This window comes from Camelus bactrianus, chromosome 11 (genome assembly GCF_048773025.1).
Source record: "Camelus bactrianus isolate YW-2024 breed Bactrian camel chromosome 11, ASM4877302v1, whole genome shotgun sequence".
In the NCBI taxonomy this organism is placed as follows: Eukaryota; Metazoa; Chordata; class Mammalia; order Artiodactyla; family Camelidae; genus Camelus; species Camelus bactrianus.
The window spans coordinates 31534997-31561618 of record NC_133549.1 but is presented as its reverse complement, the minus strand read 5'-3'; the positions used below and the strand labels follow the sequence as shown (position 1 = coordinate 31561618).

Here is a 26622-nt window from a genome sequence, read left to right as displayed (position 1 = left end):
CAGAGCCTGTACCTGGAACCCCTGTGCTACAGCTGTGTCCCAAGGCTGGCTCCACACTCGGGGGAGAGCAAGGGCCCTGATTCGAGTCTCTGCTGGTGAGGAAGTCGTCTGTGAGCGAGGTCTGTCCAGACATGAGCCTTCCTCAGGGGAGTCTTGCCCGGAGCCAGGCAGCCAGATAAAGAACCTTCCCATCGGTTGTTCCCGATGGCGCGTCACCCTCAGGAAGCTGCTGGACTCTTCCAGGCCCCTGTGGTTTTGTTCTTTTGTTCCTTTTTCCCTTTCCGGGGATGAATAGGACACTGAGAGAATCTCTCCAATGCCTATATTTACTCATGGGCTCTTCTCATTCCCAAGAAGAAAAGGTTCAAAGCTCCCTCTCACACCATCCTCCTCCCAACTCACGGGGAACTGGCGAGCTGACCCAGGGGCCACGGCTGAGTGACTCTCCTTGTTGAAAGTATAACCCAGGGCTGGACCTCTGTTCCCTCTCTGAGTCCGTTCCAGCAGAGCCTCTGAGAAGGGGAGGCAGGATCGGAGTGGCAGGGACGCAGCGATGCTCTCAGGCTCCCACCATCAGGAGTAGGAGGGAAAGGGTCCATTCCAGGCTCCGGGACACCCAGACAGCTGCATGTTGCAAGATTCTCTCGCAGCCACTGGCGTGAAGGTATGACGGTAACTCTTAGCGACTTAGGACAAGGGAAGGGTGGAGACAGAAATACGGAAAGTTGTCTCAGGTCCGTGGGCCTTTGGAGAACAGATCCAGAGACCTCCTCGTGCTGTCCTAACCCCGGGGCCACACCGAGCCCGAGTCAGGACAGGAATGTTACGGAAGGAAAGACCACAGTCCACTCACTTATGACTCACTCATTCATTCCACACGCAGGCAGCCTGCCGTGAGCCAGGCATACAGAGCCCAAAGGACACAGTCCCCAAGCTGCCTGCAGTCTGGACAAGAGCAGACCTCCAGCCCCCCGCTGGTGGCCCACATGGCCCTGGACTGCTGTTCTGAAGCTCAGAGACCCAGGAGGCCCTTCACTGCTGACCCCACCATGATGACATTGGCCAGGTGAGCCCAGTGAAGGCTGGGGAGGAGGGAGGCGGCAGCAGACACCACTCGGGTCCCCCCGAGCCCCAAACTCGGCCAGCCCCCTTCTCTGCTCATCCTCAGGGAGCTTCCGGGGGATGTGCTTGGTGGGACTTGCCCAGGCTGAAGGCCTAGCCATTCCTCTTTCTCTCCTCACCATCGCCCACCATCGCCTGACCTATTCAAACCACACCAGGTCATGGGAACGAGGGGACACGAGGACTGTCATGCTTCTGCTTGGAGGGCAGGTCTACCTCTAGGGGGTAGACGCTCACATGGGGAGCCTGATTCACCCCAATTTGCACCTGGCTTTGCCCCCTTGAGAAAGTGTCTTCATCTCTGAGCTTCTGCAGAGTGGGTGATAAGAGGACCCCACCCAGGGCTGTGGCACCAGTGAAATGAAGACGATGCCTGTGAAGCTCTTCACTCAGCACCTGGCCCCCTGGAGCCCCGCCGAATGGTAGTGTGTATTACCGTCAAATTCAGTGCATGTGTACTACATTCAGAGTCCTTGAAAATTGGAGTGAATTTAGAGTCAGGAGACCGGACCGGAGTCTGGGTGCTGCCCTCCTCACTGTTCTTCATGTCCATCAGCATCTCTGAGCCTCTCTTTCTTCATCACGAGGGAAAGTGTAGCTGCTCCACTGCATTGCAAGGACCAAAGGAGACGACCACGAAAGAGCTTTGTTAAGTCAAGTGCCATGTGAATGGAGTTGATCATGAGCCGGGCATCCCTGGCTTCTGTCCCACCTCTGCAGTGAACCCTGGTATCCAGAGCTTCCTCCCCTCCTCTGTGGTCTTCTAGCCCTTCTTGGGAATGGAGTGTGTTGTCCCCACCCCAACCTGGGTGACGACCAGCCCGTGTTTATATGTAACGGAGAGTGGCCTTTGTTGCATTCAGGACGGGCCGAGCATTTGTCCACATCTCATGTTCTCCTCCCGGCAACCTGGACCGGGGTGTAGGGCGGAGTGAGGAGACTACCCTTATCCCCATTGTCTACAGGGGGAAACTGACTCCTGGAGGAGTTAACAATCGCCAAAGACCCAACAGCCAGTGTGTGACTTTTCCATCAGGACCCACAACAGATATTTGAATCCAGATCAGTTTGATTCCAAGCCAAGCTTTTAGCCTCATGCAGAGTTGAGCCCAGGAGGCCACCCAGCGCATTTATTTTGTTTGGTTACTTCTGATTTCTCTTTTACCCCCACCTCACACGTGTAAGGGAGGACACCATTGCAAGAATTCATTAATCATAACTCAGCAGCCCTCATTAACATTCCATGGGCACTCAGTTCACACTGGTGACCAGCGCAGGCACGGTCTCTGTCCTAATTCCGTCACCAGGGGTCTGAGCACCTATGACGGCGAGACCCATTGGAGATCTGGGACAGCAACTGGCCTAGTGGTCAGGGTCCTGTCCTCAAGGGGCGTGAGCTCTGATGAGGAAGATGGGCACCAGGTGCAGGATGGCCAGGAGCGAATGGAACTACGGGGGAAGGCAAGTCAGAATAAGGATAAGGGCTTAGAGTCTGACAGGAGTGGGATGCGCCTCAGCTTGAAAGGCTGGGGGACAATGTCTCCAAGTAAGTGACACTGGAGCTGAGACCTGAATAGGTGAGGAAATGAGCCGTGTGGCTACAGGGGAAGGGGAAGGGGAGGGGCAAAGGGCATTCCAGGCAGAAGGAACGGCAAACACACAGTCCCTAACAAGGGAGCTGCTGGGGAAGAAACGTTGGGTGAGGCCAGATCAGTGGATCACGAAGGGGCGGGGGGCCCACAGTGGACTTCCAGAGTGAGACCAGAAGCCACGGGCGGTTCCGGCAGCCAAACAGAGAAACACAAGCACCCTTTGTCTCCCCTGTGTAGACCAATGGTTCTCACCGGGGTGGGGGGAGGCATTTTGCCCCACCCTGGGGACATTTGGCGATGTCTAGAGACATTTTTGGTGCTGTGCCACTGGCATCTGGTGGGCAGGGGCCAGGGAGAATGCTAAACAGCCTAAAACGGACAGGACAGCCCTCCACCCCCAACAAAGAATTGTCTGACCTAGGATGTCAACAGTGCCAAGGCTGAGACACCCGGGTAGGACCCAGGGATGGCAATATTCTCTTACGAAGATGGAAGGGGCCCACGAATGCAACATCCAAATCCCTCGGGCTCCGAGTCCTACCCCCACCCTGGAGGTAAATGTCCCCTGCATTGCTGTTGGTATTTCCTTATCAGCTCCAAGAACCCTTCAGGGGGACACACTCCAGGCCACTTCCTCCTGCTTGGCGCCTGCTGTGTGTCTACCCTGAGGGTGATAAATTTTCTGTGCTCGGGGCCATCCGAGTGTGTACACAGCCCTGACGTTTTGCACGCATCCTGCTTCCTGAAGTGTAATTTATTAGACCTATTCCCTGTCTTGGGGTGGGGATGGTAAGTCTTCCCTGTAGAAATGCTGGGGAGGAGGACGTGCCCCCTTATCATTTCATTAGGACACCGCTGGATATTCCAGGTGTCCCCAGGTAGGTATCACATGCTGCTTGGGTGATTTAGCAAGAGAGCCAGGGTCCCCCGTTCCTTCCAGCACTAGGGACAAGTATCCACAGACTTCCATATGTGTAGCTCTTCTTATTACTAAACCCCTTCCCTTCACCTCTTGCCAGTTTTGTCCTTCCACAGCTGGAGAAGATGCTCAAGGAAGCGTCAGACATTTATCGCTTTCTCAACAACATGAGTAGAAGATGCAAAAGCAAATGTCAGCAGCAAAGGTTTCTACCTCGAAACTGGTGCTTGCAGTCTCCCTCTGAAGTAGCACTGACAGAGGCTACCAAGGCAAGTAGCGTGTCCCATGTCCTCTTTGCTCCTTGAGCTCAGCCTGCCCACCCATGCAGAGTGAGGGGAAAGGCGTGGAATTATCGAGAGATTTCGAGCCTCTGGCTCCCCTCAGGAACAGTCATCACTGTCTCAGTCACCTGGCTTTGCCCTTAATTCCCCACCCACTCCCCATATGCAGGGTCAGCTCTAACACGCCCCAGGTGGTAGGTTTTACAGTCACTGGATTCTAATTCCCCAGTTGGCTCAAGTAAATTGTTCTTTGCATGTTCATTTCATCTGGGAGGTATACCTTCTTCTGGGTCCCTTCTTTCCCATCCTATTGCTGGAGTCTCCACTTGATTTGATTTGGGAATGATTCATGGACCTTTCTTTCTCTACCACCGCAAAGGGCTCATCAGCCATTTTACAGCTTCCCCCATCACTATGGGAAGCAGCTGGACCAGGAGGGAGCAGCTGGAAGGCTGCAGAGTCTGAACTTTGGCTTGGATCTTAACACAACACCTGAGTAACTGAGATATCATGGGCAGGTCATTTCTCTTTTCCAAGCCTCAGTCTCCTCATATAGCAGTCTTCACACTGCAAGGGGCAACTTGGATGTTGTGATTCTACTCCGATGTGTCACTTTGCTGCGGGTGGGCTGATGATATGAGAATCAGTGGGATGATGTGAAGGAAAATAGCTCCTCCTCCCAGGGTGTGGTCAGAGCCCAGGGCTTGCTCTGTGCTGGGATGAGGCCACCACACCCATTGTCACCATCTCATCAGCTGAACAGGTGGAAGGAGAAGGGAGGGGGCCACTCTGCATCGCCACCTCCCCTGCAGGTTCAGTTTTTCCATATTTGACCATCGAGATGGCCAGCCTTTCTCCAGGAAGAAAATATCAGACAATATAAGACATTAAATGCCCCTCCTTCCCCTTCCGCTAGACTTCTGGCAGTGCAGTCACGGACGAAAGTTCACACACTCAGTTTCGAAGTCGTTTCTGTTTAGCCCATCAATAGTTGCCTCTGAAGAGCGATTGCATGCCTGGGAAGCATTTTAAGCCTTTTTAAGCTCCAAAGATTAGGGTGAAACAGGGAGGGGGGTGGGAGGAGGACAGATAAACAACAGCCTGGAGAGCGTTCTCCATGCAGAGAAGTAGATTCCGTACTTTGGTTAGATTAATCCCCAAATTGAAGCCGGCCCCGAACATCTTCTGAGAAAGGAAAGCAGAGATAAGAGAAAGGCCCTCGGCAAAGCCCCGGCATCGAGCTCTTCGTGGAAATGCGGGCTGCGTCCTTTCCCTGCAGCCAGAGGACGGAGAGACAAGCCGCAGAGGACGGATAGAGGGTGAGAGTTTCCGCAGGACAGTCGGGGGCCATGTGGGAGGGAAGAGGAAAGGGAGCAGCGGCCACACATGTGATGCTTGAGTGTCCTGTCAAACCACCAAGGTGTCTTTCCTTATCAGCCCAGTGGCCACCGACCTGCCTGTCTGCACACCATACAAAGCACAAGCATTGGGTTCTGCAAAGACCAAGGGGCAGGGAAGGCTGGCTTTGCTTCTAGTCCAGGCAGAAGGACACTTGCAAAAAAAAAAAAACAAAAACAAAAAAAACCTTAACATGCACACGAGGAAGTCACCCCTCTCTCTTGCCATGTGCCTGGTTTCCAACCCCCAGACCACAGCCCTCTCCAGAGAGGCAGCCTTCCATTCCAAAGACATCCAAGTCTTGCTTGAAGGCTGAAGATTGTCATGAGAGGGGTGAACGGGACGACAGGTCTGAAGGTGAGTCCCAGCCAGATTGATGCCACCCGACTAGAATCCCTGAGACCTCCAAGAGAGCTGAGTGCTTCCAAGAGGACAGTGCTCATTTGGAGACACTGCTGGCTTAAAATAACAGACACACGAGTTCACAGTCACACCTATAAGGGCTGAACTGCCACATCTGCAGGTAGGAGCCTGCCAGCCCCAGCTGTCAGGAGCAGGAAGGGGACAGGACCTAGCATCCAGGAAGAGCCCAGCAGAGTGGCTCGGAGGCACTGGTGGGGAGATGGGCTCTGAGGCTGAGAGCAGAGAATACAAAGAAGCCAGGTTTGTAAAGAGTCTGAAGGGGGTCCCAAGAACAAGAAAGTGAATGTGCAAAGGCCCTGTGGTAGTGAGTGTGTTCATGGAACTGAGAGGAGGCCTTCAGCTGGATCGTGGCAAGCAAAGTGGAGAATGGTTCAAAGTGAGGTTTTCAGAAGGCAAGGACAGACAACGTAGGACCTGGTTAGCCAAGCAAGGGGTCTGGATTATATTCTAAGCACGTTAGGAAAGCATTGGAGAATTTGAGCAGGGAAGTGACAAGACCCCATTTTTGTGCCTTAAGATGTCCTTTCTGGACAATGGACTGGAGACGCCGATGGTGTTCCACCTAGAGTCATGGACACCCCATCTTTCTTGGAGAAAGAGGTCCATCTCCCTTCCAGATGTTGTCATCTGTGGACAGTGAGTAGTTCAGGGATCTGGAAGAAAAGAAGGTGCTTAACAGAGAGCTGTTCAAACCGAGGTGCCTGCTTGGCCACGTGGAATATGGCGACTCTCACATCACAAACCAACAAAAGGGGCACCGGCTTTGAGTGGCACCATCCCAGGTGAGTGGAGTCCACCAGGAGAGAGAGGTAGCAGCCTGACAGCGTTCGTTCCCCAGGATTTCAAACTGGGAATCAGAAGACTGGAATTACAACCAGATGTATTTCAGTCCTCTATTAACATTTTTTTTTTTTTTATCACCTGGACTCTTTCCCGGTCTCCCTGGCTCCACAGCAGGGGTCCCCATGTGATTTCTGCCGGGATCCACCCCCACTTTCAGGGAACAGGGTTTGAGGCGCTGCCCCTCCACTTTTCAAAGTCTTTCCCCTGGTCATCAGAGAGTGTCTGCTCGGGGTTGGGCTCTGTGAATCGGGGACTTTCTCCCCCCGCCCCCTCGCCTTCCTCTCCCTCCCTCCGCCCCTCCACTTTTTCCTCTCCTTTATATTCAGTTGTCTGTTCAGAGCAAAGCCATCTCCGGGAACTGCCTGGATGGGATCTTGTCGCCCATCAAAGCTGCAGAACCTTTCTCGGGCCCAGCTAGTGGTGTCTGTCAAAACTTGAACTGCTGCAGCCTTGGGAGGCAGCTCTCCCCTTCTTGGAGCTATAGGGCAGGAAGCATCACTAGTAAAGGCCCAGTGTCGGCTAGTGTCAGCCCATAGGGCCTGGTGGTTAGCGAAAGCCAGGCCTGAGCCAGTCCTCAGTTCTGTAAGGCACCTGCCTTGGTGATCAAAAGCTCTAGAGTCCAACTGTGTCAGTTCGACTGGCCACACTAGGGACTAGCGGTGAGATGGACAGCAGGCAGTTTAACCTCTCTGAGACTCAGTTTTCACATCTGTAAAATGGGGCTAATGGTGGTAGCATCCTCTTCACAGGGTCATTCAGAGGACGAAGTATGATTAAAATACATGTACAGCACTTAGCACGTACAAGTGTTCAAGAAGATTCCACAGTGAAATTCCAGCACGTTCTGCGGGTACTGAGGTCACAGAGGAGGCACAGAAGTTTCCAGAGTAGCCACAGGAAACACAGCGTAAGGGAGGCATTCCCTAGCTTCTCCCTTCCTTCCATCCTCCAGTCTTTCACTAATGCCCCTCAGTGGCCAAGCCAGCCTGGAAGCCAGAGGGCAAGAGAGCCTGATCCGTGTAATCCCCTCCCTCACAGACGGAAGCAGGGGAAGGACAGAGGATGGATCTGAAAACAGACAGACACCTGTCTGCCATGGGCACAGGGGTGTGTGTCTCCGCACTTGGGGTGTGTGCAGTGTGGGTTGCGTGTCCGCAGCTATGGCACATCAAGAAGTCACAGCAAAGCCCTTTACTTCACTACATACGCACCCCTAGTCAATTTTCCCAACATCCTGTAACGTAAGGAAACTGAGGCTTCAAGAGCTTGATATATCCAAGATCACGCAAGGCATCAGCAGTGGAAGTAAGCAGAATGGTCTTGCCCGGAGCCAGAGCTCCCGACCACCACACCGTCCAGCCCCGCAAGTCAGCTCCGGCTCCCCTTCTGTCAAGACCAGCGTCCCGTTTCCCTGAGACATGGCTGCAGGTGCCCACGCCAGAAACAGGGGTCTGCTCCTGCAGGAAACGCCCAGGGCAGGCTCTCCCCCTGCTTTCAGTTTTTCCTGTCTACGCGCTTTACCACTTAAAAGTGCTTCCTCAGCAACACTCCAGCCAGCAGCACAGGAAAATAAGGAGGATCAATTACCCCCAAATAAATAAATAAATGGTTCCTCTGGGGAAGAAATATACTGGATTCTGTTCAGCTCAATGCAGCGTAAATTGGTTTCTGACAAGAAATCCAAAGAATTGCCCTCCCTTTTCCCCTCGCCTCCCCAAGCCTCCAGGTGAGTCTGGGCAGGTCCCGGGCAAAACGGCGAGGGAGGAGGGAGGACAGCCAGGAGTGTGGGCTGTGGCCGCCCATCCCTGCCAACCCAAAGAGCGAGACCGTCCTTCCTCCACATCAAAGTCCAGGGTCTGAGATGGAATCAGCAGGTATTTTGTAAGCCGGCCAGCAAGCCAGCAAAATTTGTTCCTTTTTGTTTTCCTTTTTGGAGGGAAAAGGGATGGAAGAGGAGAAATGCTCTCATGTCTTATTTTTATAGTGAGTCACTTGGGCCCGTACCAGCAGGAAGGCCAGACTCCGCCCCCTTCGAGCCCTCCCACTACTGACTTGTGTGATCACCCCAGAAGCTTACTCAGTCCACGGGGGGATTCGGCACAGAATCTAAAAATCAGGAGGGAAGAAAGCTGGGAGCAGGAGATAAAGGTCGAAAGCTGGCCCAGGGATGTGCTTTAATGGGACACAGATGACAGTGGCCCACACAGGTTAAAAAATCAGTGAACTAGACATCAGAGGAACTCAGGATTTCTGGCTTCTCTTGAAAAAGCTAATTCTCTGGCCACATTGGGCCCACATTCCTGCGGAGCAAGGATGCCGATGCTGGTGGGACCATCCAGCTCACCGCAGTCTCCACCACCCCCTATTGCTCCCCACCCTGAAGCTAAGTGTAATTACCGTTCATCGTGATCCTCAGGACGTTTTCCTTACTTGTCCCTCATTCCACCCACTTCAGAGTACCTGCCTGGCCCCTGTAGGCATCTACATTAAGAGCCCTGCCCATCAGTCTGTTACTGCCACTGCTTCTGTCCTTGCCACTTGCCAGCTGTTCCCAGGGGGCCACACAGAGACCCAGACCTGCCCTCCCCAAGTTACTTCCCACTCTGATTCCACTTGAGGCCTCCATACAGACAAACAATTTATTCTCGGTTCCTTGAAAATGCATTGCCCCTCCTGCCCACAAGACTTTGCCGAGACATCTCCCCTGCAGCCACGCTTTCCCTATTTTTCCTTTAGCAACTAACTTTTAGCTTCACTATTAGCTTTCTTCTTCTATTTTTTGTTTAATTGAAGAGTAGTTGATTTACAATGTTAGTTTCAGGTGTACAGCAAAAAAAAAATTTATATTTTTGAGGCCAAGCCAGGGAGAGGGGGAGGACTCGTAAGCCATTTCTTAGCTCCTAGAGGCCACCCACATTCCTGACCCTCTCTCCATCTTCAAATTCTGGTCTCTCTCACACTTTGAATTTCCCCTCCTTCTGTCTCATCCCTCTTACCCAGCCAGGAAAAGTTCTCTCAAGTCTTTAAGAAATTGAGCACACCCAGATAACCCAAAACAATCTTAGCATCTCAAGGTCCAAACCCTTAATCACATCTGCAAAGTCCCTTTTGCCATATAAAATAACATATTCATAGGTTCTGGGGGTTAGGGCATGGGCATCTAAGGGGGCCATTATTTTATCTATCTTTCTGTTCTAATCTGGTCTCTATCATACACCATTAGAAGCCCGACTGAAGTCTTACATGTTCTAAAAAGTCCTGCTTAACCATTTCTCTTCTAAGCTACTGTGCTGTGTGACTTTGAAAGAGTCACTCGATCTCTCTGTTTCTCATTTCCATTGGGTGTGGTGGTGGGCTGGTAAATGTTTAATAGCTGGCCCTCCAGGGGAGGGGAGAAGCGCTGATCCATAGTGTTTGCCTGTTTCTATGATATGTTCCCACATGGTTGATTTCAAGTTACCAATGTGATGTTCCTGAATGTAGAGCATGAAAGAGATGTGGACAGTCAGCTCTCAGCCAGTGGGAGTCAGCTCTAGCACCCCACTGCTTTGTGTAAAAATGAAGAATTGACTCATCGATCCAAATATCATTGATGAATCAGCGATTTCTCAAAATCCAGGAAACTTTTGCTAGCTCTCTGTGTACGCGTGTTCCTTTCTGGAGCTGGTGCCATCTCCAGTGTAAATATTTCAATGATAGAAGAACACATCAGAAAGATGGTTTTTGTGAGAAAGGGCCGGGAAAAACTACCCAGAAAGACACCCAGGGACCCAGAGACCTCTGGCATCTGTTGGCCTCAATGTGATCACCAAGTCCCAAATCCAACCTCAAAATGAGTTTGTTTTTAGAAAACAAATGCCAGCCTCATAAAGGAACCATGAGGATGTTATATAAAGTACATTCATAATTTCCTCTTGCAATATGTGCATTCATTTGTGGTCGTTGAACTGCTTGCTCTAAGGCAGCCCAAGAAAATGACAGCTGCATTTATTGAGCGCTTACTACCTGCAAGGTAGTGTACCAAGACCTTCAGTTGTGTTACCTACTTCAGCTGGCCTTACTAGTCCCAATTGGTTTAATAACCAGGTCACTGGGCTAGAAAATGGAGCCACTGGGATCCAAACCTCAAACTCCCAGCTCCACTGTTCCTGCATGTGAACGCCGGCCCTCAAGACGGGCTCACGGCAAGGATCTGTACGGGAGCCAGTGGGAGGGGTCGGGCCGGACTAAGAACTGGCAGGAACGTATTGACAGGGAAGAGCAGCCTGTTTCTGAAGGGACCAGTTCCCATGGGCCCATTGACAAACGCTCCTTTTATTTGCTGTTGCTGCTGCTTCCACTGACTCAGCTCCAAGGACGGAAGTCCAGGACGACATCTGAAGGGACTCAGACTAGACCAGGGGGCCTGTCATCTCCAGAGGGCACCACTGCTCGCTTCTAAGCCGGCCTTCATCTCTCTTTTTCCTTCCTTTTCCCTGTTCTGAGATCCTTGTGAGCTCACATGCCCCTAAGGTGACATATACACGCTCACTTCTTTCAGAACACAATTATTGAGCACCTACTGTGTGCCATGGGCTGAAGTCCAAAGATGAGAGAATCACAGTCTCAGCTCCAAAGTGTCCCCAAGAGGAACACGTCAGGGTCTTAAGGTCATAAATATCAAGATGCCACAAGAGTTCTCAGGGTAGAGAGCAGACTCCAACTTCCAGGGGAAGAAAGCTTCCCCCAGGGGGATGGTCGAGCTGAGATTTAAAAGAGAAAGAGTGGGATTCTTCAGGCACCAGAGGGGGAAGAAGACTTTTCTGGCACGGGAACCACGACTGTAAATAAATGAAGGCATCAGGCAGGCCTGTGACCGCAGCTCAGGGCGGGTGTGAGGATGTGCATCAGGGGAGTGGGAGGGGAGCTGGGACTAAAGCTGGCCGGGAGAGCAGAAAGCAAGTGGCCAGAGGCCAGCTTAGCAGGGCCTCGTGTGTCACGCTAATCAGTCCGGACTTTGTCCTGCAGCCAGTGAGGCACCGCTGATGACTATGTGGGTGATACAGCCGGATCGGGATTTCGGAAGCTGGCCCTGTGGCACAGTGAGGGCTGGGTTTGAGGGTGGGGCTCCGAGGGCCCAGGTGTGGCTGTGAGTGTGGGGCTCCGAGTACGGACGTGGAGGATATTTGGTTGGGCTCACACTCAGACCGACATACTCAAGTGCATCCTTTGCAGGGGCCCTGCGGGGCGCTGAAGGAAGCATGCTTCGCAGACCCCAGCCAGTCAGAGGAGAAAATGAACTTTGGAGAAAGGGGGCTACTCAAGACAAAATCACCTCTCTCCAGGTGAACTGCTGAGCACTGACTGTACCAACCACTGCAGAGATGGCTGCTGGGGGCAAGGCTTGGCGACGGCACACAAATCAGCACGCAACACTTCAGGAAAGAGGGGACCAGCAAGGGCAAGAGAAGAATCGGCCCTTGTGTGGGGGAGGTCATTGCGTTTTGGGAGCATTCCAGCCCTTCATCGCCACCTTGGCCAGACTGAAAAAAATGAACTACATTTTTACAGTTGAGAAAACTGAGGCTCAGAGAAGTTGCTGATTTGCCCAAGATCACCAAGCTGGTATGAGAAGCAGCTAGAACTAAACCCTGGTCTCCGGAGACCAAGTATAGCCTCTGGCCACACTGTCCTGACTTCCTTTTCTCCAATTCTGTGCCTCAAGCTGTCTGTTCCACGTGGTCTAACACTTGACCCGTTTCTAATTATGTCATAAGGTAGGAATGGCTTAATATCTGAGGTCTAGGCTGCGCGGCAGGAGATGTTCTAGACACTTCAGATGCTGTTTGCCCTCAGCCCGTTTGCTCACTCAATAGCGGTCAGGCTCTTCGGGACATAACAGGGCCTCTGCTAGTTAGAGGAGGGGGAGTTCCACGGCTTCCCCTCTCAACTGGCTCCCGACGGAAGCACCGCATTAGAGGTAGTTCTGCCACACGTACAAAGAGGCATAAAGGCACCCACGTGTGGGTGAGTCCCCGCCCTCTGCCACTTCAGGCTCTCCGAAACCCCTTTGCAGAAAAGGGTCACTTTTCAATCACAGCTCAGCTGCAGAGTCTGCGGGGCTTCTGGCTGAACCGGGAGTTGGCGGCAAAACCAAAAGGAGGTCTAGACCTGGAACTCTTGTCTGAAGAACCTGGGCGACCAGCGTTACCAGATTCTTTTCTTCTGTTTATGCCTGGGCGGCGGTGACTGCTCAGTCCACCATCTATCTTGGCTATTGCTCATTGTATCCACAAAAATTTAATATTTAACATCCTTTATGCTAATCATCTGAGCCGTTGGTGCCGCTTTAGGTAGTAATATGTGAAGCTCCGGCAGAGACACTCTGGAGGGCAAGTCATTTAACAAATGGCCTCAGAGCACTCGCTATGTGCTGGCGTGGCTCCGAGCACTTCAAACCTGGCGCATCACACCCCATTTAAGTGTCGTAACAACACTACGAGATACATACTAACATTGTCCTCATGTCCCAGATGAGGAAACTGAGTCATACAGAAGTTAAGAGCTGTTTCCCCAGACCAGGTGTGCGGACCTTCAAAGTGAGACCATCAGGATCCTCCAACCTCCATCCACAGAGCTAAGCCCAGTGCTGGACACACAGAAATAGGTCTTGGTACCAGTAGTCACCAATATGACAATTGGCTTTACTGAGTGTCCTGAGGTTGGAGCACATGGTGAAGTACGAGTTGGCTGAAAGCTCTCCTGGAATGACTAATGGAACCCATTTCGCGCCAATCATTCTCCCAGTATGATTTCCTCCAATCTCCGTGGCTGAGAACTGGCCTCCGGAAGGACCTGTGGATTTGCCCACTTGGTTTTCCCTCAACAGAGACAGAGGTCTCTTACACATCTTAGTACCCAGCACAATGAATTCTCCTAAAATAAACGAAAGAATGCATGATTCAGGAAGACAAGTCACACAGCTGTGTGTGGGTTGTTGTTTACAGTTTTGTCTAAGTCCTTTTCTAAAAACTTGCTTCATTGATTATCATGCCAGTCTGGAGGAAGATGTAGAGTTTTCATAATAAATACAAAAGGAACCAAGACGTGGAACGGAAAAAAGGGAGAAAGATAAATTAACACAAATCAAGTACGTCCTGTGTGCCAGGCACTTTTGTACTTATCATCTCATTTAACACACCAAACGTATTTAAGACAGGCTCAGAGAGGTTTAGCAACCTGCCAAAGAGCACACAGCAGGTAAACAGCTGTGCCACTGGCTCTGTCTGATTCCAACCCAGGCTATTGCCACCGCACAATAGAGGCAGCAAGAAAATGTGCTTTGGAAAGAGATTCATGTCAGGCAGTTTCTAGAAGTACATTTTAGAGAGGTGCTCAGAGGTCTGCCTTCCCCAAAAGAGAAAGGCTTTTGAAAATATCACAGTACCCTCTATTCAGAATGCCGACAAGTCTAGACAGAAAGGGACACCTAAATCTCAAGATCCCTTCTCTCTTTCAGGTTTTCTATCATATCGAAGGGAGGGGAAACTTTCCAACATGTAAAACATAGACAGAATTTTATTCAAAGATGTTTAATAAATCAAAGATGCACTTAGAACAAGAAGCATCACACAATCCAGGTGATAGCTCTTTGTGAGGCTGGAGATCCAAAGGGGGACCTTGTGTTTCTGTAGAACTGATTGATGGGATGCAAGAGATTGCAGGTGAAAAAAAAAAACAAAAAAACACTCTCTGCCTTAGACAACCACCGAACAGAGAAAATTTAAAATGCAAGAGGGAAGATTGAAGCCCCACAGAAGACTAAAGAAAGGAAAGAAGCACAAATAGTCAGATCAATTATTGTGTGAAGATCCTAAGGTGTTTAATTCACATTAGGTTGCACTACGTTTGGTGGTTACACGGTTGTACTGCATCAATTGTTCTTATGTCTTCCCAAACCTCATAGATCACAGCAGACAGAATTACCAATGGCCAAAGACCAGGGTTCACTTTGGCAAGAGGAAGGCAGCTCTGGAGTCCATGGTGAGCCCTTCCCAAAAGAGAGGCTTCTGGCATCTGATCAAACATGGCTGCCCACTGTCCCTTCATCCATCCATTCAATCAACCAACCATCCATTCATCCGCTCATCCAACAAGTAAATATTGACCCTTCATACCAGGCTGTGGGCTAGGGGATAAGTTAAGGCCGTAAACACGACAGACAAGGTCCCTGGTCTTATGAGAACACTGCATGTCTGAGAAGAACCCACAATGCAGCTGAAGAAGTAAGCAGAGGCCAGATTAAACTGAGTCTCAATAAGAGTTTGGGATTCCATTCTAGGTCCAAAAGGATGATATCAAAGAGTTTCAAGCAGGAGCTTGACATATTCTGATTAGGCTTTTTACAATAAATGCTTTTAGATGGTAGAGAACGGGCTTAAGAGGAAGCAGGAGTGGAAATAGGCAGAGCAGGGAGGGGGGCTATTGCAAGAGACCAGGCAGGAGGTTGTGTGGGCTTGGACTCGGGTGGAAGGTGCTGGAAGGATTTGAGATGCCTCCTGGAGGTAGAAACACGCTGATGATTTGAGTTTGGGGAAGGAGAGGAAGAGACAAATGATGATTTCCAGGTTTCCAACTTGAAAAGCCACGTGTATGCTGGTGTCATTTTCTAAGATGCAGAGGACTGAAGAGGCTGTTTATTCTTCCCGTCCTCCAACTGGCATTTCTTGAGCACCTACTATGTGCTAGAAACTCAATATCTGCTTCTAAGAAAAATAAGAAAATCTGCGTCCTTAGTTCATCGAGACTCCTGCTCAGCCTGATAGACAGACAGACACCCTTCACTGGTGATGCTGATGGACCACGTGAAATTCACGATTGCCAGGGTGTCAGTGAGTTTCCCCTTCCTGTTTACTCAACCCCAGCTTGTGCTCATCAGATCATAATTTTTTTTTTAAGAATGAAAATTGACCTGGAATTGGTCATAGGAAAAAGAATTGGCTTAAGTATAATGAAAATCATGCCAAACGGTCAGGGTTTTCCATTCCCTTTGGCCGACAGCGAGCTTAACTATAAATTTGTAGCTTGGCTTGCCTAATAACTGTGTAGAGTTCCTGGTTCCTGTGGCAGCATTCTGGTTCTCTCCCTGATATTGATTGCCTCAACTAAACGTCGGTCATTGTCCGCTCCATGGACCTGGATCAGCCTGGCCATGCTTGTGGCTCCAGCCATCTCTGATTAGATCAAGTATTAACTAGGGATGTTCATCCAAAACTTGGCTGAGCCATTCAGGTTTCCTGAATTGGGTGTTTGAACTAAGGGATGTGGGGTAAAGTCCCAGGCAGTAGTTGGAATAGTGGATGCCGTGGTGTGTACTACCCACCCTTCCCAACTGACACCCTCTTGCTCTCCACTGAGTTCCTCTCTGAGTGTTACTCTTAACCAGCATTGCCTTGCCCAAACTCATGCCTCTTCCATGGGGAGAGTCCTAATCCAGTGACGGGATGCTCCCAGTTCAAAGTCCCAGCCCCCGCGGCTCATGGCAGGACAACACTGAGGGCCATCCCAGCTCCAGAAGATTCCATGAAGTGGACTCTGCATGGCAGCCCAGCTTTTCCCTCTACCCAGTCCTGCTTCTTTCACTCCCTCAGGGTATTGATCCTCAAGTGCCCCCAGCATCTGTGTTTCCCAGGAAACCCAACCTAAACCAAGCGGCTGCTGTTGCGGGAGGAGATGGTCTCTCTACTAACCACTGGGCACGTTGCCACTCTAAGTACAGGCAATAGGAAGGAAGACAAGAATACGGAAATCGGTCAGGCAATTGGCAGTCTTTGCTTTTAGACATGCTGTTTTCTTCAGTAAGTTCTTAGGTGGCTTGAGGTCAAAGGCAAAACCACGACTCCAAGACTCTAAGTCCATACAACAGAGTGGGAAGAGCTTCAAACCTGGCTCTGTCTCAAACTCTGTGACCTTGGACAATTTACTTAACCTCTCTGAGTCTCAGTTTCTTTATCTGTGAAATGGGCCCAATCACCTTGCAGTGTACTTACAATGACTGAATGAGCTCAGGATTGTAAAAGCACCTGGAACACAGAAGGCACTCTGTGAATACTGGTTTCTTCTCATAAACATGGAGGGGGTGTATCTTCCAGGTCAGAAAATGGAGTGTGTGGGATCAACAAGTTTACAATAAATATGAACATACTGAACCATGCTGGGGGGCGTGGGGGCAGAGTGGGGAAAAGTTACTGCCCCTGCACCAAGTTAGTAAGCCGTCTCCCCTTCCCTCCAAAAGAGGGTGCCCCTGAAGTGAATGGATCAGACAGGGGCCTCTGGGGACAGGAAGGAGCAGTGACATGTCCCCACAGGATGTCGTCTCTGACTGGGGATGACTTTAAGAATTTAGCTCACGACCAGCCACGTGACTCTGAGTGAGGCTTATCATGGGGGCTCAGCAAGCGCCATCCCATAAAAAGATTTGCCTGATGTCAAAGCCAGTGTGTTTTGCAAACTATGCTCTATGCTAGTTGCCTCACTTAGCACCTCACCTATATGCTCTCACATACACCTCGTGGTAACGCCATAAGGTGGGAACTATAGCATCCCTATTTTGCAGATGAGAAAACCGAGGCTTGGAGAGAATAAATGGCCCATTGTCCACAGTGGGGATATGGCAGAGCCAGGGCTCACCCCAGGTCTGTCTGGAGTCTGAGCTGCTGTTCTTAGGCCCTCCCCTCTGCTCCCTCTCCACTGCTTCCTCCCCATACTGAAGGCCTAGCAGGAGGAAGATGCTTGTTACTTAACAACAAATATGAGGCAGGGTGGTCCAGGCCCAACAGACCTCACGTAACCTAGTACATCGAAACGTGGATCTCCAGCAAGGGCATGGTGAGGACATCCTCTCTTAGGGTGGAAGAATCATCCGCTAGTGAGCCAGGGTCCCAGGGCCTCCAGAGGCAGGACAGAGGCTCTCTCCAGCAGCCTGTAACCCGACACATGGGAAAGTGTCCCCCAGCTCTCCAGAGAACAGACTGACTCGATCACATCTGAACCCCCCCCCCACCGGGATATTTGGATTTAAAAAGCAGAGATCCCATGTAGGTTTTTTCCGACTCCCCAGAAAAAGCCATATCACATGATAAATAGTCCTCTTGTCTTCCTAAATTAAAAGGATTAAGCGTCTTTTAGAGAATTCTCTCCTTCAGGGCCATGTGCAGAAATTTATTCAGTTCCATATTGTCACGATCGCAAAACTTCAGGGAAATAAGAGACAGTATGTGGGAAGCATGTAGTTGCTACACAAAGGGCACAACTGTCTGCTTTTTGCTTGAGATAAAGGGAAGACTGCATGTCAGGGAATTCATCCGGATTCTAAAGGTGAGCACCGGGTCACTTCCTGTTGACACAGGAAGAAAAGCTTCTGGTTTGTTTGCTGGAAATCTCTCCACAAAGTCAGAAGGTCGCTAGTTCACACAAGGATGCCTAAGTCACACGAGTGGTTCAGTGATTTGACGTGCCTGAAATTCCTCCTTTTTACAGACTGCACAGATGCTGGGAGGGCTTCAGCTTTGAAACTGGAAAACAGCAACCCCTTCGTGCACGCTGCCTCTTTGGCCCCTGCTCTATGACCAGATGACATTCCCCGGGGTCAACACTCACCCTGTGACCCACTTCGCCAACATCACCACCATCGCCACCTCCTCGTCTCCGGAAGCCTCCCACTCACAAGGATTTCTGTTCCATTACCTTGTCTCTTTCTTTTCCAGATCTATCACTAACTAAAACTAACTTGTTTACTTTTTCATGGTCCACCTGTCTCCCCCTCAACCAGAATTCGCTCTCCTTAAGAGCAAAGTTCACATCCACCTCCTCCGTTGTCCCAATGTTGACAACGCTCGGCTCACAGCAGATCATCGGTGGATAATCGATAAATATTCATAGTGTTCATGAATAAACTGAAGTGTGTCTACCATTGCACAAACAGTTTTTCACATCCGTTTTCTTTTCACATTGACTTGGCTATGCTGTCTAAGGTGCCCTGGTCATGAAGTATCCAACTATCACTGTAGGGAAGCGCTTACTCCTTTGCACGTTCATTCAAGGTGTGTTTATTTTATTGAACGCCTATCATGAGCCAGGCAAGCACCAGGCATCCCCGCAGGAATTCAGTGGTGAGCAAAACAGAGCGCCTACCTCATGAGCTTTCAGTCCAGTGGGGCCAGTGAGGGAGCAAATACGAACAAAAGAGCAATACAGGTATGTGATTATGACCTTGATAAGTGCTAGGAAGGAAAAAAAACTCATGCAGGGCTTCTGAGGAAGTAATGTCTGGGCTGAGACCTGAAAGTTGGATTAACTAGGTGAGTTAACTACGTGAACTTGCGAAAGAGTGATTAGGGTTAGAGTTAAGAACAGAGTTAGGGGTGGAGTAAGGATTAGGGGAAGGAAAGGGTAAGGTTAGGGAAGATCTCTTCCAGAGAAGTCTGCATGCGTTAAAGGATCAAACGGATGCTGACCAGGAGTGAGTTGATGGCTGCCTAAAATAGGGTGGAGAACAAAAAGACAAACTGGAGATGATTGAGGAGGTAAAATGGCAAGACTTGGTTTGTCCCTCAATGGCCATCTATCTGGTGGCTGGGGCATTGACTCCGGCCTTCTCCCAGCCTGGTGCCTGTAAGGCCGTCCATCACCAGCAACCTGGCTTCTAAAGGTGGAAGCAGCCATTGAACAGTCCAAGTGCTTGTGCCAAGTAGGGTTGGCAGATGAATGAACAGGGGGCCCAGGTGAGCACCTGCCTCAGTCGGTGCTGGATACAGGACTTAGCGGGAGGATTCCCAGAGCCCTTGCATAAATGGCTGTGGGCAATCAGGTGTTTACAGGAGCCCAAGAAGATGCCTATTAAAGACATGAACTGTATCCATGAGAACCCATGCTTCGTAGGTAACTGTTGCTTTATACAGCCCTACCTGCAACCCATGCGGCTAAGAAAGGAACGTAGGAAACAACTGGCCCCAACTATGAACATCGTGGTTTTTTCCCCTGCTTTTGATCAAAGAAAGACTCCAATGAAAGGGAAAAAAAAATAATTAGAAAGTTAGAACCTTATGTAATGAAATTTAAAAGAAAACTTTTGAAGCTAACAAGCAACCATGGGCAACACTTCAAAGGGTCCAGAATCAATGTTTGTCAATAGCAGTTTTGCATCCTTTATCTTTCATGAACATAGAGCGTGATGTTATTAGGAGCCTATCCATGCCTTAATTCAGTTTGAGATTTGATGAATCAGAGCTCTATTAATATTCTGTTCAAATCAGCGATGTCGGAGGCCGGTGGCAGAAATCTCACCTGATCCTTCAGCTGGGATGCTAGTTAACCATTGGAACTTCTGCACTGAACACTCGACAGCACCCTCCCCGCTCCCCGCTCCCCACTCCACTGCCCACCAGGAGCCAGGGGCACTTTATCTCTGCCGCTTTCTTTGGAGACTTTCTCTCCAGAAAAGAAACCACCCCATGACTCAGCCCAGCCCCAAAGTTACCATTTGTTTAATCAAGATAGTTGGTTTGCAAAACATTAAACATTAAACAGTATTTGATGCCTAGTTAATAATTTGCATCCTCTTCATTTGTTCCTGAATCCTTGGAGACTGACATTTTGTCCCCCTAAAGGCATAGACAACAAAAGAAATTTTATTTAGAGCAAAACAAGAGTTCTTAAACTACAAAGATGTTTGCCAGAATGTCTGATCTCCATGTTCTGCTGTTAGTGGTTCTGGCGGGAAAGACAGCCTTCGGGGTAAGTGTTCTTTTCAAATATCTATAGTGGAGAGACGCTGGGGTTATTAGGAGGACCAAACCAGCCGGGCCAGGGACGGTGAGAAATTTTATCTGTGAAAGGCTGGTGTTGCCAGGTAGGATATGCCCTGATTACAAGCAGGTCTGTGATGCTGGTTGCTGTTAAGCGGCCAGTTGCATGGAGCCATGCAATTGACTTGAGCCCTCTCGGAGCAAAGTCTCCCTGAATACTTTCCAACTTCGCAGTAAGAAAATCTGCTAAGGCAGGGCGTCGTGATCGGGCATGGATCTCAGAGACCCATTTGGAAAGCCAGTGAAAGCCTCGAACTCTCTGCACATGCTGGCACACATACCCCAGGTGTCCAGCCATTTGGGGTGACATTAAGGCAAGAATCTCCATGCTCTGGCCCTAAAGGAGAACCCTGCTGGATGCCAGTGATCCTGGCAACAGGTTTACTTAGATGGATTCGATTTGGAGAGAAGCTTTGCGTGCAGTAATTTTTCTCTTATCACCCTGTGACTGTGGCTGTAGTGAACGGGACAGCCTGAGCAGGGGCCCAAGAGAGGGTTGTGGTGAGCAGGGAAGGAAAGTCTTGCACGGGGGACTCAAGACACTTGGGAGCAGATGAGTTGTGGAGATGTCGGCTCCTGCTGTGTGCCGTTGTGGTCCACGTGAATTAGCTGGGTTTCTGTGGGCCCACGAGAGGGCGATCTCACCAGAAATCACACCTCCTGGAGTTCCATGCTGGATGTGGTCTGGGCTCGGGAGCCCAGGGTTTGAAGCTCAGATTTGCCACATTCTAGCCACAGAACATGGAGCAAATAACATCATCTCTGTGGGCCTCAGTTTCCTCTACTGCAAACCTAGTGATAATCTCCCACAGGTTTGGGGAGGGTGACACCCAGTTAAATAGGGTGATGCATGAGGCTTTCAATACATGTCAGCTCCTTTCCCTTAAAATTTTCAAAGTGAACACAAGTTCTATATAAAAATCAGAGCATGCGCCCCTTTGTTGGGGGGTGGGAGGGTTGGTGTCGAGGACAAGCAGGGGATGAGAACTGAAATCACAGTCATAACCTCTTTATCTGATTAAACACCTTTCCATCTTATTTCCCATTTTACCATGGAGCTCTTCCTGCAGAGAACAGATTAAATACCCGGTTTTCTGATTAGCATGCTTTAAAAACGACAGACACCCACCTTAGCCCCAGATTGAGCTGCCAAGTGACTTACCTCTGAAAGGGTTTTCTTTTCCAATGATGACTTTTGTGTGTGGTGTGGCCGCCATCACCAACTGTGGTCAAACTCCCCGCATCATTGCTGTTGGATGTCTGGGGCCAAGACCCAGCAGAAATACCACAGGTCTAGAGAAAAGCTGTAGAAATTATCAGAGGTTTACTAGGGGCCCAGAGAAAGTACCAGTTAGAAAGAATTAGATCCTAAAGTTTGCAGGCAAGGTAGAGAGCTGGCACAGTCTGTTTGAAGTTTAGCAAAAGATAATGGTCCCCCCATGTCCCTTTTTTGCAAGCCCCAGTGAATTTTTAGGGTTAGCAATGAAATTATAAGTCAATAATGGATAAAAGAGAAAATACAAGACAGCCTTCAGGCAATGAGCTTAGTCAATTCCAAAGAGAGGATTCAGGGCTTTGGAATGCTTTCTTACCGCCAGACAGGTGGGTGGGAGTGTGGCTTGCGTTCCACGGGCTAGTGCACAGACATAAGGGGGAAAGTGGCCGGTCACTCAGTTGCTTTGGAGAGTTTGGGGCATTATCAGGAAGGAAGGAGCCACATAGCCAGATGGACTGAGTGGCCTCTCCTGCCCCATGTAGCTAAAAATAATTACCAACTGTTACCATTTAATGAGAAATCCTATGTGTTAGGCTCTATGCTTTTGATGGATTGGTTCATCTCCAGAAGGACCCTAACGGACCCTAGGTACCGTCATTGCTTCCAATTTATGGATAAGGATCTGGGTAACACACCCTCGAGTCATACAGCTGGGAAGTGGCAGAGCTGAGTCTCAGACTGTGCTAGTGTCCTTCTGTCTAGATAAGGCCTCTCGCCTGGGGCCCTGACTGACGATGAGATTTCTTTGGTCCGCACAGCTTCAGAGGCGTGGTCCTTCCTTTAGGATGGGCCTGCTTGCAGGGTGGAGCATGATGGACCCCATGTGCTCCTGAAACTTTGAAGAAAAGCAGCCACAGGGTCTCTGTGTGCTGCCCGTTGGAAAGATGCCTGGTTATTCTCTTATGAATTCAGATCATGGAGCAAACATTATGGTGACTCCTCTATGGGCTCATCCTTAACTTAGATTTTTATCCAGATATCCATGACCCAAAAAGGTGTAGGTCAAATATTATCGCCACGAACTCCAGGAGATCATTCATAGCGCCTTCCTAGTCTGGTCTAGATGTGTTTTCCCTTACTTGTTGGTTTTGAACACCCATCCCCGGCACAGCCTTGTGTGGTTATCCCCACTTTAGGAATGAAAAACAAGCCCAAAAATGCTGAACTAACTTCCCAGCCCGGATGAAGACCCAGCTCTGACGACTCCTCACCCAACACATGAGGCCCGCCCAGCTGTGTGAGGGATGTGCCCGGTCCCCAGGGCTTAGACATCTCTCCTCACTGTGGTCCTTAGGGTGATCTGGGGTGCCACCAGGCTCAGCCATAATGGAGTTTGACCTCCTTGGGGTCAGAAGCCAGAGGACAAGTCTTGTCAGCCCTGCCCTGCTTCTCTCTGCCCATCCCCCACAAGGGGCCTTACAATTAAAATGTGTGTTTGCTCCCATTTCTTAGCTTTTTAAACCCTTGAGTTTAAACCCCCAAACTCTGGAACTCTGGCATCCTTCTCGGTTTAGAGCCACAAAAATGTTTGCTGAGACCAGAGGCTGCAAGTTGTCAGCTCGGGGGGTACGTTCTGCTCACAGCTGAGCCCTGTTTGGCAGGTAAAAAAGTTCATCCTGAAGAGTATTTTCCTTTCCTTTCAATTGCTTGGTGACACTGGAGGATCAGAACATTACACATAACAATCCAGCCCTCCCCTTGCTCCAGCTTTTCTTGAAAGTGAGACATTCCAGTAACACGGGGCTCACATCCCTGTGTGGCACCAAGGAGAGGGGGAGCGACTGCTTCATTATGAGGAGAAGCTGAAGCCCCCCAGGTCCCACAGACCCCAGCACCCTCCACTTTTTGACACCATCCCCGCTTAGGACTGCACATTATCCGCCTGGTTCTACCTCGGAAAGAGAGAGAGAAACAGAGAGAGAGAGAGAGTGTGCACGCACTTGTCTGGTTATTGTTCACGAACACTGTGGATGCTCAAGTATTAGAGATAATTTTGGATGGTCAAGCCAAGAGGCTGAGCATCTGATTAATTCCAGCATCCAAATCTGCCTGGTCCCCAGGACAAAACAAGGCCTTTGATAGAAAGACACAAGCCACCCTTTCAAAGCCTCAACGCTCCAGAATGTCAGAGTCTCTCTTTCGGGTCTAGGAGCCAGCCCTCCCTCTTGCTGTAACCCACAGAGTCTTATGGAAAAGAGGGGAACTGAATTGCCCTGCACATTCTTACAGATTAAAAAAAAAAAAAGAAAAGAAAAAGAAACACTGATTCCAAGCCCAAGTCCAACTCATGAGCTTTGGCAGCGTCCACTGGTACTTAGGGAAATCAGGTCTCAGGAAATCACATGTGTATATAGGCACAGATATATTTTTACTTTAAATTCATTAGGGTTTTCTAAATGCAAAACAATTCTGCTGTCACAGAGAAACAGCATGGCAGAATATTCGGCAGCCGGGATTTTAAATAAAACATGCCTTTTCTTCATAATTAATATAACAAGGGTTCCTGGCTTAGGACTTGGCAAAGATCCCAGGAAAAATGGGGGGAGGGGGTTGGTGTGACGTACTTGTGACCCGACAGACAAATTCCAGGAAGAGTCTGTGCTGAGCAAGCTCTCCTCAATCGCTCCACAGTTTGTGGGAGAAAAAAAACTCAAACTCATTGACAATAGTGGCTCATAATTACAATCATAGCAGCGAGGGTTTAGTAAGTTTATTAGGACTTTACCAAGTGTCAGCTATTGTGTACTTTATGGTTATTATCTCATTTAAAGCTTCTCAATAGTCCCACGAGGTAGAGACCACAGTCATCCTCACGTTACAGGTAAGAAACTAAGCTTTATAAACGTTAAGTAATCTGCCTCAGTGGCTGCCCTGGGCGGTCACGGAGCTGGGATTTAAACTAGGTCTGTCCAATGCCTGTTCCGTGCTCACAACCACTGTGGTTGTGGTTGCCATGCCAGACACTTCCCCAAAACAAGTGAGGCTTTCCAAAAGGGTCAGTGGCCTCAGACTCCGACTTCAGGCAAGAGAAGAAGCCACTCCTACCTGGAGGCTTTTTTTTTAACAATCTCTGAAGCTTTCCTCTCCAGCACCAGAAGGATCGGGTCTTGCTAGATGGCTAACCAGTTGGCTCAGTGATTTCAAAACTTTAGCCATAAATGAATCCATCTTCAGAAATTTTGCCAAAGCCCAAACTGGATTCTTAGTACTTTTGTTAAACAGATTCATCTTTCCTCTACCTAAACAGATTAATTTTTAAAGGAAACCGTCACTACTGTAAACGGGAAAAATCAAAGAAAATGAAACAATGCCATTGAATTCTAACTGGCTGCAGCTGTCATGCTAACACTCCGAGCTGAAGCCTGCGTTCTCCTCGTTAGAAGGGGAGACTGGCAAGAGGTTGAGGACAGGGACTTAGCGGCAGCGCCCCAGTCTGCCTCTGTGACGGGACTGGAAGAGCTGACAGCAAAACTCAGAAGGGAATGACTTTTTCACGTGGTGTTAGGATGTGATGTCGCTCCCTGGCCAGGCACTGCCCACATCAGCTTGGGTACCAGCAGTGGTTCAAGGCCCACACTGCAGAGAACACAGAAGTAGAGACAGCTTCAGGGGTGGAGTTGGTTCCCATCGGTGGGAAGTTACTTTCCGGAGAACCCCTGGGCTGTTTGCTGAGGCCAACTGGCCAAGGAGGTGAATCTGGGGGCTTATATCCATGTGGGGGGGACTCAGGCTCAACCCCAACCCGCTCTTTTGTTTTGTTCATTCGTTTGCCTTTTCAAAGGGCTCCCAAGGGCATGATCGCATCCAGAAACAAGTGTTTGTTGTTATCCAGCCTCCTTACCCTGGATGATGTCACTCCCTAACCTTCAGCCCCCTCTCCCCAGGTCCCTGGGGTGACCCATTTGTACTGGTATTTCTCACAAGTTCTTACCCAAAGAGTAACCCATTGCAAATCCTGTACTCCCCCTGCGAAGACAAATCCTGACCCAAACATTGAGTTGGGTGAGCGAATTCTTACTTTTATAACTGGGGAGGCTGAGGCACAGAGCGATTCAGTAATTTGCACAGGAGCAAATCTAGGCTCACCAATCTCCTTGGCCAGGCAGTCCTCACCTAAGAGAGACCAAATCAAAGTGTGGCCAAGGGCAGAGCCACCTGGGTGAGGGTTGAAAATGCATGTCTGGGCCCACTCCAGACCTCTGGAAGCACAACCTCTACAGGGGGTGTCCAGGGATCTGAACTTTTATCTAAAGCTCTCCAGATAAAAATGGAAATTCTCTATATAAAATAGATACACAACAAGGACCTACTGTGTGGCACAGGGAACTATATTCAATATCTTATAATAACCTATAATGGAAAAGAATCTGAAAAAGATGTGTATGTGTATGTATGACTGAATCACTTTGCTGTACCCCTGAAACTAACACAACATTGTTAATTAACTAGACTTCAGTTTTTTAAAATGGCAATTCTCAGGGTCTGCAAAGGGGACCCTTCTCTCTGCCCTGGCCCATCTTTGCTGGCCTCATGTAGCTGCAGTCCAGCTCTCAGTAATTAACTGGGCAGAGATCTGCACAGATGGCTCTGAGCCGGACACAGGTCACTGGCCAGAGTGAGGAGATCTGGCCTGGTGTGCCCCCTGCCCCAATCTGCTCGTGTCACCCTGCTGGGCCTGAGCACCCTCCTCTGCGCGTAAAGGGTCTAGGCCAGCTCCTCTTCACAGCGCCCCCTGGCCATCACTGTGGTCCTGTGCACAGCGGCTCCCAGGCTCCCAAGAAGGAAACCACCCACAGGGCCCGCTGGCCCATGCCTTCTCCTTTGGCCTCTAAATATCCCTGTGAGAGCTCTCCCTCCTTGCCCTGAGCCTCAGATTAAAGCCAAGCCACAGCGAGGCTGCCAATCCCGGGACAGCGTTGCATGG

The 26622-nt window shown here is 49.8% G+C and overlaps 1 protein-coding gene and 1 long non-coding RNA gene across 5 annotated transcripts in view; both read left to right on the top strand.

Annotated features, from left to right (window-relative positions):
• Positions 1–511: 511 nt before the first annotated feature.
• On the top strand, positions 512–18528 carry LOC123612783 (uncharacterized). 3 transcript variants are annotated; one of them, XR_012510128.1, is made up of 5 exons: positions 512–664; positions 884–1066; positions 3136–3268; positions 3734–3902; positions 18096–18528. It is a non-coding gene; the product is annotated as an uncharacterized LOC123612783 (long non-coding RNA). The 3 variants fall into 3 exon arrangements; XR_006720065.2 differs by lacking the exon at positions 3136–3268; XR_012510127.1 differs by having other exon boundaries at positions 3136–3902.
• Positions 18529–20172: 1644 nt separating this feature from the next.
• Positions 20173–26622, top strand: part of HABP2 (hyaluronan binding protein 2) — a 34345-nt gene continuing 27895 nt past the window's right edge. The window contains exon 1 of one of the 2 annotated variants that reach the window (XM_045506633.2): positions 20173–20351. In XM_045506633.2, coding sequence (XP_045362589.1) covers positions 20283–20351 — 69 coding nt within the window. In that variant the 5' untranslated portion in view covers positions 20173–20282. The remainder of the gene's footprint in view (positions 20352–26622) is intronic. The other variant, XM_010969827.3, reaches the window with a different exon arrangement.